The sequence below is a fragment of the Chrysemys picta genome, chromosome 1 (assembly GCF_011386835.1).
Source record: "Chrysemys picta bellii isolate R12L10 chromosome 1, ASM1138683v2, whole genome shotgun sequence".
Classification (NCBI taxonomy): Eukaryota; Metazoa; Chordata; order Testudines; family Emydidae; genus Chrysemys; species Chrysemys picta.
The window spans coordinates 10,110,158-10,123,666 of NC_088791.1; the positions used below are offsets into that span (position 1 = coordinate 10,110,158).

Consider the following 13,509-nt stretch of genomic DNA (forward strand, 5'->3'; position numbering starts at 1 on the left):
TAGCAAAGGGGCTCCCGCCAGGGAATGGGGTGCAAGGGGAAGGTAAGGGAGCCAGTTGTCTGTGAATAGGAAAGAGAGCCAATGAAATAATTTCTCTAGACCAGGGTTTCTAAAATGTGGCCACTGGTGGATTTTTTTTTGCAGCCTCCTGGGCGGAGATGGGGGGCAGGGGAGGAAAGCAGCGGCCCCTCCCTGCAGCACCCAGTTCTTGTTCCTGGATGCGCCACCTTAGTGTTTGCTGGTGCTGCCGGCAGGGATCGGTGCCCTGGACCGCACAGCCTCCTCGGGGGCTCTGGGCAGCGCCTCTGGAGACATGGGGGGCCAGTGTGCATGGCACTGGAGGACCCTGGGACTCTTCAGGTGGCTGGTGAGTTCCCGACCTACCGTCCCGGGGGCGGCAGGGTTCAGGCTTTAGCCCCGGTGGGTGGCAGGGCTCGAGCTTGGAAGAATTTTCAGAGCAGCCACCAGCAAGAGTTGGTGGCTGCACTCTGCGGCCAGCAACAAATGCATCGTGAGAACCCCGGCCCTAGACAATAATAAATAACAGAAGGAGTAGACAGTGTTCAGTGCAGGAGTCTGTGATCTGACCACCTCCTGTAGGAGTTATTGAGAGTGACTCTGTCACCAGATCCGTCAAGGTGACCAAGTGGCTGCAAATTCTTGAGCCTCTTCCAGTCTGCTCAATGGTTAGCACTACTCTCTCACTCTCCCTGAAGGCAGTGTGTGATCTGGTGGGTGGAGCACAGGGCTGGGATCCAGGCACTCCTGACTTCGATGCCCTACTGACTTGCTATGTCATCTTGGGAAAGCCCTTTAACTGCTCCGTGCCTCAGTTTCTCCGTCTGTCAAATGGGGGTAAGAATTCTTTGCTGCCTGAGGACTGAGTTCAGTTTGTATGGCCCGACCATCTCTACTCTCTGTTCATGTCCTCTCGTTCCTGTGTCCGTCTCTCCTTGTGCCTTTCTCTCAGGTACAGCAGGGCTCTGCTCCATTCCCACCTATTATACACAATGACTCAGTGATTGATTTTCCTGGCTGAAAGATTGAGTTAAAAGAAACAAGCTCACAGCCTGTGTGTAAGGGAAGGAAACTGGTTGGTTTCTCAGTATTGTCAAGAGCCAGTGTCCTGTTGTTTCCTCTAGGGTGAAAGGAGAAAGCAGGAAGAGGGGAAGAAGGCCTGTTCTGTACTCAGTTGAGAGAGAGCGTGGGAGCTGGAAAGTGACTGACCTGGATCATTAAGTCCTGGTAGCCCTCGGCCTGCTTTAGTCAGCAGCAAATTGAGAACACGAGTGCAGAGCACCAAGCCTTTGTTCATTCATCCACCATCATATTCACTTTGGGCTTTGCCTTCCCTCCTTCCAGGAAGAGCCCGTTACTCCTCCTGAGTCACCGTGCAGGGGAGAAGCAGTGGCTGGGGCTTTCAGGCGTGCCAGCCCTTTGGTGGTTTGGCTGGCGAAAGGTCCCAGAGCTTTTGGCTACTGGAGAATGGAAGATTCTGTGAAATCAAATGGCAACAAATTCAAAACATAAAAGCAAATGCTTTTTTCACACAATGAGGAATTAGACTCACTGCCACCGGATGCTGTTGAGGCCAAGAATAAACTAATAATATTCAAAGAAGGATCAGACATTTATCTGGATAGCAAGACTATGCAAAGTTATCGTAGTTAACGTTATGTTGGGAGGGATCTAAAATCTCCTGCTTCAGGGTTTAAGACCGTCTTGGGGGTGGCGGGCAGATTACCCCACATCTGCCTACTGTGGGGTTTCTTGCACCTTCCTCGGAAGCATCTGCTTAGCCCATGTCAGAGACAGAAGACTGAAGTAGATGGACTGTTGGTTTGATCCATTATGGCAATTGCAATGTTCCTAAAATCAGTGACCTCCATAGATCATAAGTGATATTCTACTCTGAGAGGAGACTCACATCATAGGATGCCATGTTTGTGGTGGGTAATTTCTATATCAAATGCGCTCGGTGGCATGGAAAAAGCTCCCTTCCTTTCTAAGCATCTGTCTAGCTTCTTGCGTGGGACCCACTGCTGCGAGTGAATTGCATGCGTCCTCTTGTTTTTGTTGCCCCCTTTGCTCCCCTCCTGACCCACTTGTTTGTCTCATCCGCTTGAGTGTCTCACCCCCTTTCAGACTGCAAGCTCTTTGGGGGCGGGACTGTCATTTTCAATGTGTTTGTACAGCACCATGGGACATCACCTAGTTGGCCTCTAGGTCCTATGGCCATATAAATGTTGACAGTAATAATAATGGTATCTGAACACCTTTTCTAATCTGACAGTCCTGCAAACTCCATTGGAGTTCTTTCCTTTCCAGGTTTCAGAGGGGTAGCTGTGTTAGTCTATATCAGCAAAAACAATGAGGAGTCCTTGTGGCACCTTAGAGACTAATAAAGTTATTTGGGCATAAGTTTTCGTGGGCTAGAACCCACTTCATCAGATGCATGGAGTGAAAAATATAGGAGCAGGTATAATAGGAGAAAAAACTTTTGAAGTGCTAAGAGTGGCCCATTACAGACAGTTGATAAGAAGGTGTGAGTAACAGTAGGGAGAAATCAATATTGGGGAAATTAAGTTTAGGTTTTGTAATGACCCAGCCACTCCCAGTCTTTATTCAGGCCTAATCTGATGGTGTCCAGCTTGCAAATTAATTCCAGTTCTGCAGCTTCACGTTGGAGTCTGTTTTTGAGGTTTTGTTGTTGAAGAATTGCCACTTTTAGGTCTGTTATTGAGTGACCAGAGAGATTAAAGTGTTCTACTGGTTTTTGAATGTTATGATTCCTGACGTCAGATTTGTGTCCGTTTATTCTTTTGCGTGGAGACTGTCCAGTTTGGCCAATGTACATGGCAGAGGGGCATTGCTGGCATTCCCAGGCATCATCACCAGTAACAAAGGGTTTGCAGAACATGCCCTAGATGAGACCTGGGCAACCCCCTGGGTTTGTCCAGAGAGCAATCCTACGCTGATGATGCAGCAGGAGGAAAGGAGTGCAGGTGTCCCTCCCATAGTTCTTTTGGGCCTGCAGAGAAAACATTGTGAAGGGACTGAAGCCAACAGCTCTGACACTGAACACACACAGCAGATTAGTTGAGTTAAGAAGCTGCTGTTATTACAGGGTCACTGTGGTTTTGCTACTTGGGAGGTTTGGTCTCGAATATCTAGCTCCACACGTCCAGCCTCACCCATCTGCATCCCCAGGTGGCCACTTTTAAAACCTCCCGCCCCCTCCAGATAAAATTGTCAGATCATAACGTTTGGGTCGGGATGCTGTCTCTGTGTTAAGACTCGTGTCACTATGTCTCCGTTCAGCCTTTTAAGACACTGGCACTTTAGTGTCCGTCATCGATGCTATGGTGATGGGCCCAACATGGGCACCTAGGCATGCAAGACAAGCCCATCCAAATAGAGAGTGCCCTGGAACTAAACCTTGTGCCTGGGAGCCCATGGTCTGTGCAGTCCCAGCTCCTCTCCAGTTTGGATAAGCACTTACTGGGCTTTGGGTGGGCAGGGGCACTGTCGTGTGCATGGTTCTGACTGTGATCCTATGTTGCAGGAGTGTGTGTTTGGGGAACGGTGTATGTGGGTGTGTGTGGGTAGTGGGCGTAGGTGTGTGCATATCGGGAGAGGGCTGCGGGCTGTGTGTGTGTGTTTGCTGGAGGAGTTTCTAAGCAGGTGCGGGCTTGCAGCTGGATCTGAATCACAATGTGCCGTTGAAATGACAGCCCTGTGGTGTTACAGGGCCTTATCTCAGTGCCTCATTTGCCAGTGGGGACTACGTCACGGGGAAGGAGTCCGTGGGCAACCCTGTCCTTGCCTTTCCTGTGCAGTACTCTCACTTTGGGGCCTGGACGGTGTGTAGGGATGGAGGCACATCGTGTGTGTGGATAGATTATCCCATGAAACCCAATGTCTGCAATTTCCTGTAGTGCCACCTGCTGGCTAAAGGAGAAATATCCGTTCACATGGAGATGTTCCATCCACCCCATAGGAAACTTACTAAAGCATTATTTTGCCTTTACCTCTGCTCCTCCATGCAAGCCCCACAGCTGGGAACGTTGTGTGAGGTGAAATGTACCTAAGACCATCCTCACTGATTGTTACATAAATTAGCCATCCCTCCAGGATGTCGTGGACAAAGGTTGGCTCCTAGTATTAGCCTTTGGCTGAGAATGCAAGGAACAAGACTAGCAATGTTTGGGCTGTGATGGCAGCTGCCCCTGGAGTGGTCTAAGTTTCCATGGTGGAGTGGGCTACTAATTCATAGCCCACTGATTGGCTTGCAAACCCTGTGCCAGGAAGGGAAGACACTCATGTTCTCTCTCCCCATTTGTCCTTGCTTTGCAGATCCGCGTAGATGGCCCCACCAATAGCGCCCTGGAGTACGAGATCGTGCAGGTGGTGGACACCGGCCCCATATTACGGGATATGGCCTTTTCAATGGATCATGAGCACCTGTACATCATGTCTGAGAAGCAGGTAAGCCTCCCAGGTTGTTTGGGATGCTTTGAAAGCCTTTCCTCTGTGGCTGGCCGACTGGCACCCGAATGTCTGAAGAGGTCCTGTGGGGGAAATCTCAGAACCAGCCACGCTGGAGGTGAAAGTTTAGGTGGAAGTTTATGTTGTGGTGTTATTTAAAGTACCAATAAAACCAGACATCAGGAAGGGGACAATTTGTCATCCAGAGTGGGAACTCCACCTGCTTCCAGCCACCTTCCCTTCCAGGCCTATGGAGGGGGCTTGCCTTGCTGGGTGTGGGAGATCGGAGGGCTGCTGCGGTGTATTGTTGTTGAGAGTTCGAGGGGTTTATGTTGGGTGCCTGGGCACATCGCTAATTTCCCAGAGCTCTTGAAGTCCATTGTGCGTTATTAGGTTTTGGGGGTGGGGAAGTTGTATGAAGTTTTCTAATAGCTTAGGTCAGGGGCTTAACCAATCACCATCAGGGGAGTTGTGCAGGCTTGTAAAGTGCTTTGAGATCACCATCTGGAAGGCATGCGAGAGGGAAAATTTATCATTGATCCTTTGTGTGATAAAGGAACGCTCATGCCCTGCTTGCCACTAGATGGCTCTTAGTTGGACCGGAGACTGCCAGCAAGGGTGCCAGTGGGGATAGGGTTGTCTGCATTCTGGGAGCCACTGACTCATTTCATGGAGGCCACCTAGCAGCCCTCAGATGGTAATAGTGATAACCAGCTGGCAAATCAGCTGCCTGTAGGGCTCCCTAGTCCACTGCAGTCACCTGGAGGATGCAAGTCCCTTTGGGTAGGACGTGCTTTGCTAATTCTTTCCACTCAGCGGAATTCCTTTTCAGTCTCCCCTCCTGCCCACTTCCCTACTTCCAGCCACTCAGGAGCCTGATACAGCATGTGCTTTGAAAGCCTCCCTTAGCCCTCACCCTGTCCCAGGGTCACTCTGCACGCACCAAAAGCCAACCGCCTCCTGGAGGGAGTAAACCTTCCTTCCTCTGGTACTTTCCAGCTCTCTCTTTTTCTCTCCCCTCCCTAGCAGCCTGACATCCACTTTCCTCCCAAGCAAGTCCTCTTTATGTGGGAGCCCCTATCTTGGCCTACAAACTAGGGCCTGAACCAGAGACCTTCTGAGCTGCTACTGCTTGAGCTAAACAGCCAAGCCACCATAACTGGTGCTGTAATACAATGGCTCTCAACCTTTCCAGACGACTGGACCCCTTCCAGGAGTCTGGTTTGTGTTGCGTACTCCCAATTACACCTCACTTAAAAACGACTTGCTTGCAAAATCAGACATAAAAATCCGAAAGTGTCACAGCACACCATTACCGACAAATTGCCGACTTTCTCATTTTTACCATGTAATTATAAAATATAAATATTGTACTTAAATGTTGTCAATATTTGCAGTGTTATTGTAGCCATGTTGGTTCCAGGATATTAGAAAACAAGGTGAGACAAGCTTTCAAGCTACACAGAGCTCTTCTTCAGGTTGGAGAAAGGTGCTCAGAGGGTCACAGATAAATACAGCCTTGAACAGATTGTTTAGCATAAGTAGTTAGCACCTATTCAAGGGACCATACAAGGTACAGTGGCCTGTTAACACCTCTGCAGTCATAGGACAAAAAGGGAAGGTTAGTGGGTTACAGATGGTGGCAATAAGCCATAAATCCAGTATCATTATTATGTCCGTGATTTTTAGTGTCTTGTGAAGTTATGAATTTAAGCTCCCGGGCTCATGTTTTGAAGGTGGTGTTCAGGGTTCCTTGGAGAATGAGGACTGAGAGGTCAGCTACAGAGTGATCGCTTTATGAAATGTGTTCGCCCACGGGTGATATAGTGTTCCTGTCTTTTCTCATTTTTCTGTGTGAGTTTATTTGAGAGCGTATTGATTGCCTGCTTTCACCCACATAGTTGTTATTGTGGCATTTACTGCACTGAATGAGGTACATCTCCTGTTGTAATAGGCATGGGTAGGACCCATGGATGTTGAAAGGTGTGTTGTGGGGGGTTATTGATCATGGTAGCAATGGAGATACGTGTACAGGTTTTACATCTGTTCTGGCAGGGTGAGTTGGTGGGTCATGATCTCTGGGGAGCTTGCTTCTGATGATGAGCTTGGAGCGGTTGTCTGAAGGCCAGAAGAGGGAGATTGGGAAAGATTTCTTTCAGGATGTGGTCCCCATTGACTATGGGTTGTAGTCGTTTAACGATGCATCACATGGGTTGCGTATCTCATTGATGTTTTTTTTCTCATTTTTTGTCAGACTTAGAAAGTCAAAGATAATGTGGCTGAAATGTTGTCCAGCTGTGCTACCTAGCTCATGACAGATCCATATGACACATGACTAAACTGGAGCTAAACAAGGTGAAGTGGCCTGTTTAGGGATACTAGGTGGTGGTCGGGCTGGGAATAGAACCCAGGAGTCCTGGCCCTCAACTGTATCAAACTGCTTTTCCTGTCTTACAACACTGAGGGTGGCCAAGCTATCGGGGGGAGCCAACAGAGCACAGGGTGTTTTTATTTTACATATGATCTGATTTGGTGAAACATTCAAAGCAACATAAGCCAGTGCCTATCCCTGATGCTATCTGTAGGGCAGCCAGCCATGCTGATGACAGCATAACTACCCTGTTAGTAAGGATGTTCCCTATATGCTCATGACATCTTGCACTTCAGGCGCTGAATTGAATTAGCATTTGCAAGGGCTGGGCAGAGAGAGGGGTGGGGGCTGAGAGCAATTCCTGTGGCTGTGGTGGGTATTTGTTTTTTCATAGAGATTCCCAGGATACTATTAATTGTGCTGCATATAAACTGCCTGGGTTGTGCCCACAAAGTGCTCCTGGTGTCTTCAGGCCTGTGCAGAACCGGAGGGAAGATTTCTCCCCAAGAGTAAGGGGGAAAATGGGCCCAACAACGTAGGCTGACATTTCCAAGTCCGGTTGGGGGTTGCATGCTCAGCTAATGGCCAGCTTTATAAACTCAGCTCCATCCCTAAACGTTCCCTGGCATCGCGTGACAGCATGCGCGTGAGCGCCAGTGCCAGGGCTAGGTTCCCACTCAGGTCATTACTTCCTGCCTCCCCAAATCCCCTGGCGGCTGTAGTTGGGGGTAGTATTCCTCTTCACGGCCTGTCCTGAACTGTTCCGCAGTGTTGCTGTGTGCGGTAAGGCCCTGATCCAGTCCCGCACTTAGACACATGTTTAATGTTAAGCACATGAATAGCCCCTGGGACTACTCTTGTGCTACAAGTTAAACACCACTTAAGTGCTTTGCAGGATCGGGGCCATGGTGCAGAACCTGACATTCCGGGGGGAGCTGCAGATCATGGGTGGGTGAAGTGATTCCTCTCCATATAAAACACTTTGAGATCCTATAGGATGAAAAACCCTTAAGAACAGGATAGTCTTATTTTGGGGCTGAAAACAGCTCAGGGTCTACGGAGAGATGGTAAACGAGAGCCAGTCGTTCAGAAGAGCCTGTGTCTTATGGCCTGGACTTAAAGTCCCGCAGCTTGTGGGAGAGTCTAGCTTTGCTGGCTGACATGTGATTCTGGGGTTAAAGGCGAACTGCAAAGCTTTAGAAAACAAAAGAGAAGTTAGTCATGTTATCCTCCCACCTCCTGCCAGTGCCAGGGGCCGAGCTGGACATGGGACCTAAGGGAGATACTTGTCCCAAGGTAGCTAATCTGCTCCAGCCCCCCATGGAGACATGCGGCCCCATTCTCCGGGGCTCAGAACAGTGCAGCTGCACTTGTATAAATATCAATATAAACCAGCCCTGAGAGTCCTGTTTCCCAGCCCCTTGCTCGATTAGACGGTGCTCCGAGAAGGCCCCACCAGTATGCTCATGTGCTATCTCGGCCCCTAATTGTCTTTGTTTTCAGTGTGCGGTTGGGCTTTTTGTGGGGGCGGGGAGGTAGGTGGCTAAATGACAACAGTGCCATGTGCTGCCTAGATTCAAAGTCAAGAGCGGGCGTGGCTCCAAGCTTGCCTTCTGTGACCAGTACCAGCACGTTCCTGTATGCTCAGACGTGACAACCAGTACTTGTCGGCACGGTCGGAGGCACCTGTGGGCTTAGGATTGGGTTGCAGCAGAAGGGTTCCACTCTATATAAATAGGGAGAGAGTGATAGAGAGAGATTGATTTGTAACCAAAAGATCAAGGAGAGACGCAAAGGCTCCATTATTTCGCCAAGGTGCAGCTGTATAATAAAGCAGTGAAAACATATGTTTCAAGTGCCTGTCCCTGGAGTGGGTAGGATTGGTGTGTATGGCGGATCTGTCATGATTTATCATGAAATCTGCCATTTAGTCTAAGGATTCACAAAGGGCACCGAGTGACTTATGATCGGGGTGACTGCTTCTCCCTGAATGGGAGGCGTTGTGAGGTGCTGACAGGAAAGCTGCTGCTCAAAGGTGTCATTTCCTCACTTATCTGTCTTGATGACACTTCCCCGCCCCCCCTCCAACTCCCCCATCAGCTTGGCAGGTTTTTATCAGCAATTTCAGTGTGTGGAGACATTCCCCCGCGGTGACTGGAATTTTGGTACACGAGAGTCAGTCTTTCTCTCTCATACACACACACACACACACACACGGCCTGATTCTGCACCGCCTTGTGCAGTCATTTATGCCTGCGCAAAGTGGGCGTAAAGTGCTTTCAGACCGGAATAGGAGCCATACAAGGCAGTGGGGAATCAGGCTCACAGAACCTCTTACATCTCTCCCGCTTCTTCTCCCACTTCCAGCCAGCTCACTTCCTTCCTCAAGCCCCTTCACTGCCTTCCTTTCTCCTTCTGCGTTAAGGCCCTGATCCTAGGAGCTGCTCCCCATGGATGGACCCCTGCTCAGAGCCCTATTGACTTACAGGGTGTTCATAGGGGGCTGTCTGCATGGAGTAGCTTGCAAGATTGGGACCCTAGTCCAAATGCCTCATCGTCCCTTTAGCTCTATCCCTGCCTATATCCAATCTCTCGTTTCCTCTCCGTTTCACTGCCCACTTCTGATCTTGGTACTGTAGGGTTTACTTGAGGCAGCCTCCCGTCCCCCACACACCTCCATTCTGCCCTTTTCTGTGAGTCATCTCCATGCTGATCTGCTTGCTGAGGATGTCTCCACACCTCCTTTAAGCGGAAGTGTTCAGGTGATGGTGTGATCTAGCAATCTGAGCCCGGGACTGGGAGCCAGGAACTCTTGGGTTCTAATCTGGGTTGTCACATTGAGCTCAGGCATGTTATTTGACAGGAGACAGTGAAGCCAAAAATCCTGTTGCCAACTCTTGTGAGGCTCACGATATTTGGTATTGTTTCATGAAGCCCCAACCTCCTGGAGTCATGTGATTACATGATAATCTCAGCTTTCTTTTTAAATAGAAATTACATCTGTAGCCATTAAGTTCACAGAGAAGGGCTGGGAAACATGAAACCTAAGGGTTCAAAACCCAGAAGACCAATAACAAGAACCCTACATTTATTAATGTTCAAAGCTCATGATTTTTGAATCCGTCTCATGATTTGGGGAAGGGAGCTGATTCATGATTTTTGAACAGTAGTGGTTGACAAATACTGCATTCTGAGAACGTTGTACTTACTGTTGCCAAAAGTAACCTCTATATGACAAGAAAATGGAGAGGGTGTCCCCCCCCCCCGTATTTTTTAAAATTTGTTTACTTGGTGCATTTGAGTCAATTTCACTCTTGAAATTTCACTTCCTGTCTCATGCACTATTGAGGTGACATTGGTCTGGGAGCAGCTCACTTGCAATTGGCTGTTTGTTCTTTGAAACAGCCTTTGCACATCTCCCCTCTTAGGAATGGCACATGTCAAGAGTGGGACTCTGCAGAGGTCAGCCCGAAGAACTCTGATTACTGGTGGGTAACCTCTATTTGACCAGAAGCAGCAAAGCTGAAGTTAAAATGGTTGCAGACAGGAATGTGTGGGTGGGAGGTAGGTGTCTGGGCTGCGCCAGGGCTGATGTATTGGCCTAGGATCTTCTAAATATTGGCACAGCAGTATGAGATACTCCTATAAAATATGTTTTAAAAGGAATTTAACAAAATCACTGAGGTAGTACTAGAGAAAGGATGCTCTGTCTGAAAACAGATTTATTAAAAGTGTGCAGCGTTGTTGTAGCCATGTTGGTCCCAGGATATTAGAGAGACAAGGTGGGTGAGGTAATATCTTTTATTGAACTAACTTCTGTATCTTGAACCTCTTGGTTTCTGCTTCCCAATCAGCAAAATAGGGAAGGTTGATACTTACCTGCCTCATGAGATGTATTAATACCACTGAGTCATTACAGCCAATAGAATAGCTGCATGCAAATTAGCTGTAGAGGATAAGGTGGTGATTAATTGAGTAACTTCTGATGTCACAATGTCCCCTCACTTGAGTTAACTGAAGTGTTGATCTGTACCATATAGCCTATTAGTTTCTTCATTAATTAGTTTCTTCAAATATAGCCTATGCATAAGATTTCAATTATTTTTAACTATATGGAATGTTTCTAGTTTCTTGGCCTACAACAGCTGGCAAATCCTGTCTACCCTGAATCACAGTACGGATTCAGGGCTGGAAGATCAACCATAGATATATTTTCTCTGTGTCAACTCCAAGAAAAGTGCAGAGAGCAAAACTGACCATTGTACATCGCCTTTGTGACCTAACCAAAGCATTTGACACAATCGGCAGAGCAGGTCTGTTTGCAATACTAGAAAAGATAGGATGCTCACCAACTCTGTTGAATCTTATATGCTCATTCCACAACAATATGAGAGCAACTGTCCAGTTTGACAGGTCCACTTCAGACAGCTTTGAGATGAAAAGGATGTGTTCTTGCCCCTACATTCCTTGGAATCTTCTTCTCGGTACTCTTGAACTGTGTGTTTAAGGACCTGAAAGATGCAATGTATCTCCACACAAGATCAGATGGGAAACTCTTCAACCTGTCCTGACTTAAGTCAAAGACCAATGTCAGAAAGGTGCTAATCAGGGAACTTCTATTAGCTGATGATGCTGTCCTCCTCATAGCCCACAATGAAGATCTACTACAAGAACTCATGGCCTGCCTTTCAAGTGCCTATCAGGCATTTGCTCTCACCATCAGCATCAAGAAAATGGTTGTATTAGGACAGAGGGTTCCACAAGATTCTTCAGTTACCTTAAATGCAAACCAGCTAGTAGTCCAGACATTCAGCTGTTTAGATTCTACAGTGACCACCAACCTTTCACTGGATGAAGAACTAAATGTTCTCATTGGAAAGGCTGCCACCACCTTCAGCAGACTGACCCAAAGCTGACCATTAAGACCAAAATGATAGTGTACCAAGCCTGCGTCCTCACCACTCTCATGTATGGTGGGGAAACATGGACAACTTATGCTCCTCAGGAGAAAAGGTTGAACAGTTTCCACCTACTCTGTTTACGCCGCATACTCAACACCAAATGGCAGGATAAAGTTACCAACACAGAGGTTCTTCAAAGGGCAAATTTACCAAGTGTGACAGCCCTGATCAAGCAAAGACGACTGCGCTGGTTGGGCCATCTGAGTAAGTTGGAAGATGGATGCATACCCAAAGACATGCTATACGGGAAGCTATCAGAGGGAACAAGAACAACAGGACATTCCAAGCTTCGCTAGAAAGACACATGCAAGTAAGATATGAAGGAATTTGGAATTGATCCTGACCAATGGGAAGTCTTGGCAAGTGATCGTAACAAGTGGCGCCATCGTCTCCATCAGGGTATCAAAGTCCATGACAGGAGCTGGCTCCTACAGCTTGAGGAGAAACGAGCCTGTAGGAAGCAAGCAGCTCCCAGCCAAGATGCAGACATTTGCAATAACTGCCAAAGATCCTGCAAATCTCACACTGGACTATTCAATCACATGAGACACTGCAAACCATCTACATCATACGCTGCAATTCCCACCGTCTCTCGCAGACGAAACGATGCCAACAAATGGAAAGTTTGAAATGTGTGAGTTATTCCATATATGTCTCCTCAATAGTATTGCTAATCTCAGGTGGTCCAAAATCATGTGTCAGTGCCCGGAAATAACAAGATTGGCTTAAATATAATAAGATTTTTTTTTTAATTGGATTTCTATTTGCATTCCGGTTTCTGAGCCCTTAGATTACACTCGGGTCACATTTCCCAGCTCTCCACAGGCATGAGGCCTAGAAATGTACTTATTTTAAAAATGAAAGCTGAGATTCTCCTATTATCCCATGACTCTGGGAGCTGATGTTTTAAGAAAAAAAAATCAAATATCACAAAGCTTGTGACAAAATCCGAAGGAGGGAGACATGTTCTTTCTGTAATTGGGTAGATCTGCTCCCAGCCCAGGCCAGAAACAATAGACAAGGGGGTAGGAGGTGAAAGTTCCCTGAAGATTTTCAGTACCTGGGAAATGGTTTGAGTTTGGTCCCAGTTTTCAGCAAAGGTTTGGTGTGATTTGTGTGATCTCTGACTCTTTTCTTCTGTCCCTACCAGTCCCAGCCGTAATGCTTAGCGATCCGTTAAGTGCTAACTCTCAGCCTTCCCCTGCCCTCCCCTTTGCCGCATTAAGTATCTGTTCAATAAGATCAGGTGGATCCCTTCAAAGAAATGAGAGTCAGCACCACATGGCCTGGCGCTAAGCTGGAAAGGGGAAAGGCACCGGGTGCGTGTGTGCGTGTGTAGATCAAGCCTGCCTGTATTTCTCGGCCAAGAATGATAAAAGCTCTCTGGCCCAAAGGCAAAACGGCAGCATATTGAGCTGCTGACTTCTTGAAATAATTTCTTTATCAGCACAATGCATATTATGGCAAACAGTCATAATTTAGCCTGGTTTTAACTCTTCTGCTGCCAGCATGCAGACATCGAAGGAGCAGCCAGTGCTTCGGTGTTGCCTGGACTGTGCTGCCGGCTCTGTTTCGGAGCCTGGATGGGGCCGAGTACGGGTGCCCTGGGCAGCGGGCAGAGGGAATTGAGATGCACAGACGATCCCATTCAAAGGAGAAGAGATTCCAGTGGCTGTTGGGTCATGTTTC

General features: G+C 47.8%; 1 protein-coding gene across 9 annotated transcripts in view; it reads left to right on the forward strand.

Annotated features, from left to right (window-relative positions):
- Positions 1-13,509, forward strand: part of PLXNA4 (plexin A4) — a 658,514-nt gene that overhangs the window by 314,915 nt on the left and 330,090 nt on the right. For all 9 annotated transcript variants that reach the window (XR_006172811.2, XR_010589383.1, XM_065552899.1 and 6 more), the window contains one exon: positions 4,357-4,488. Coding sequence is in view for 7 of the 9 variants with exons in the window: in XM_065552899.1 (XP_065408971.1) it covers positions 4,357-4,488 (132 nt within the window). In the remaining 2 variants the exon portion in view is untranslated. The remainder of the gene's footprint in view (positions 1-4,356; positions 4,489-13,509) is intronic.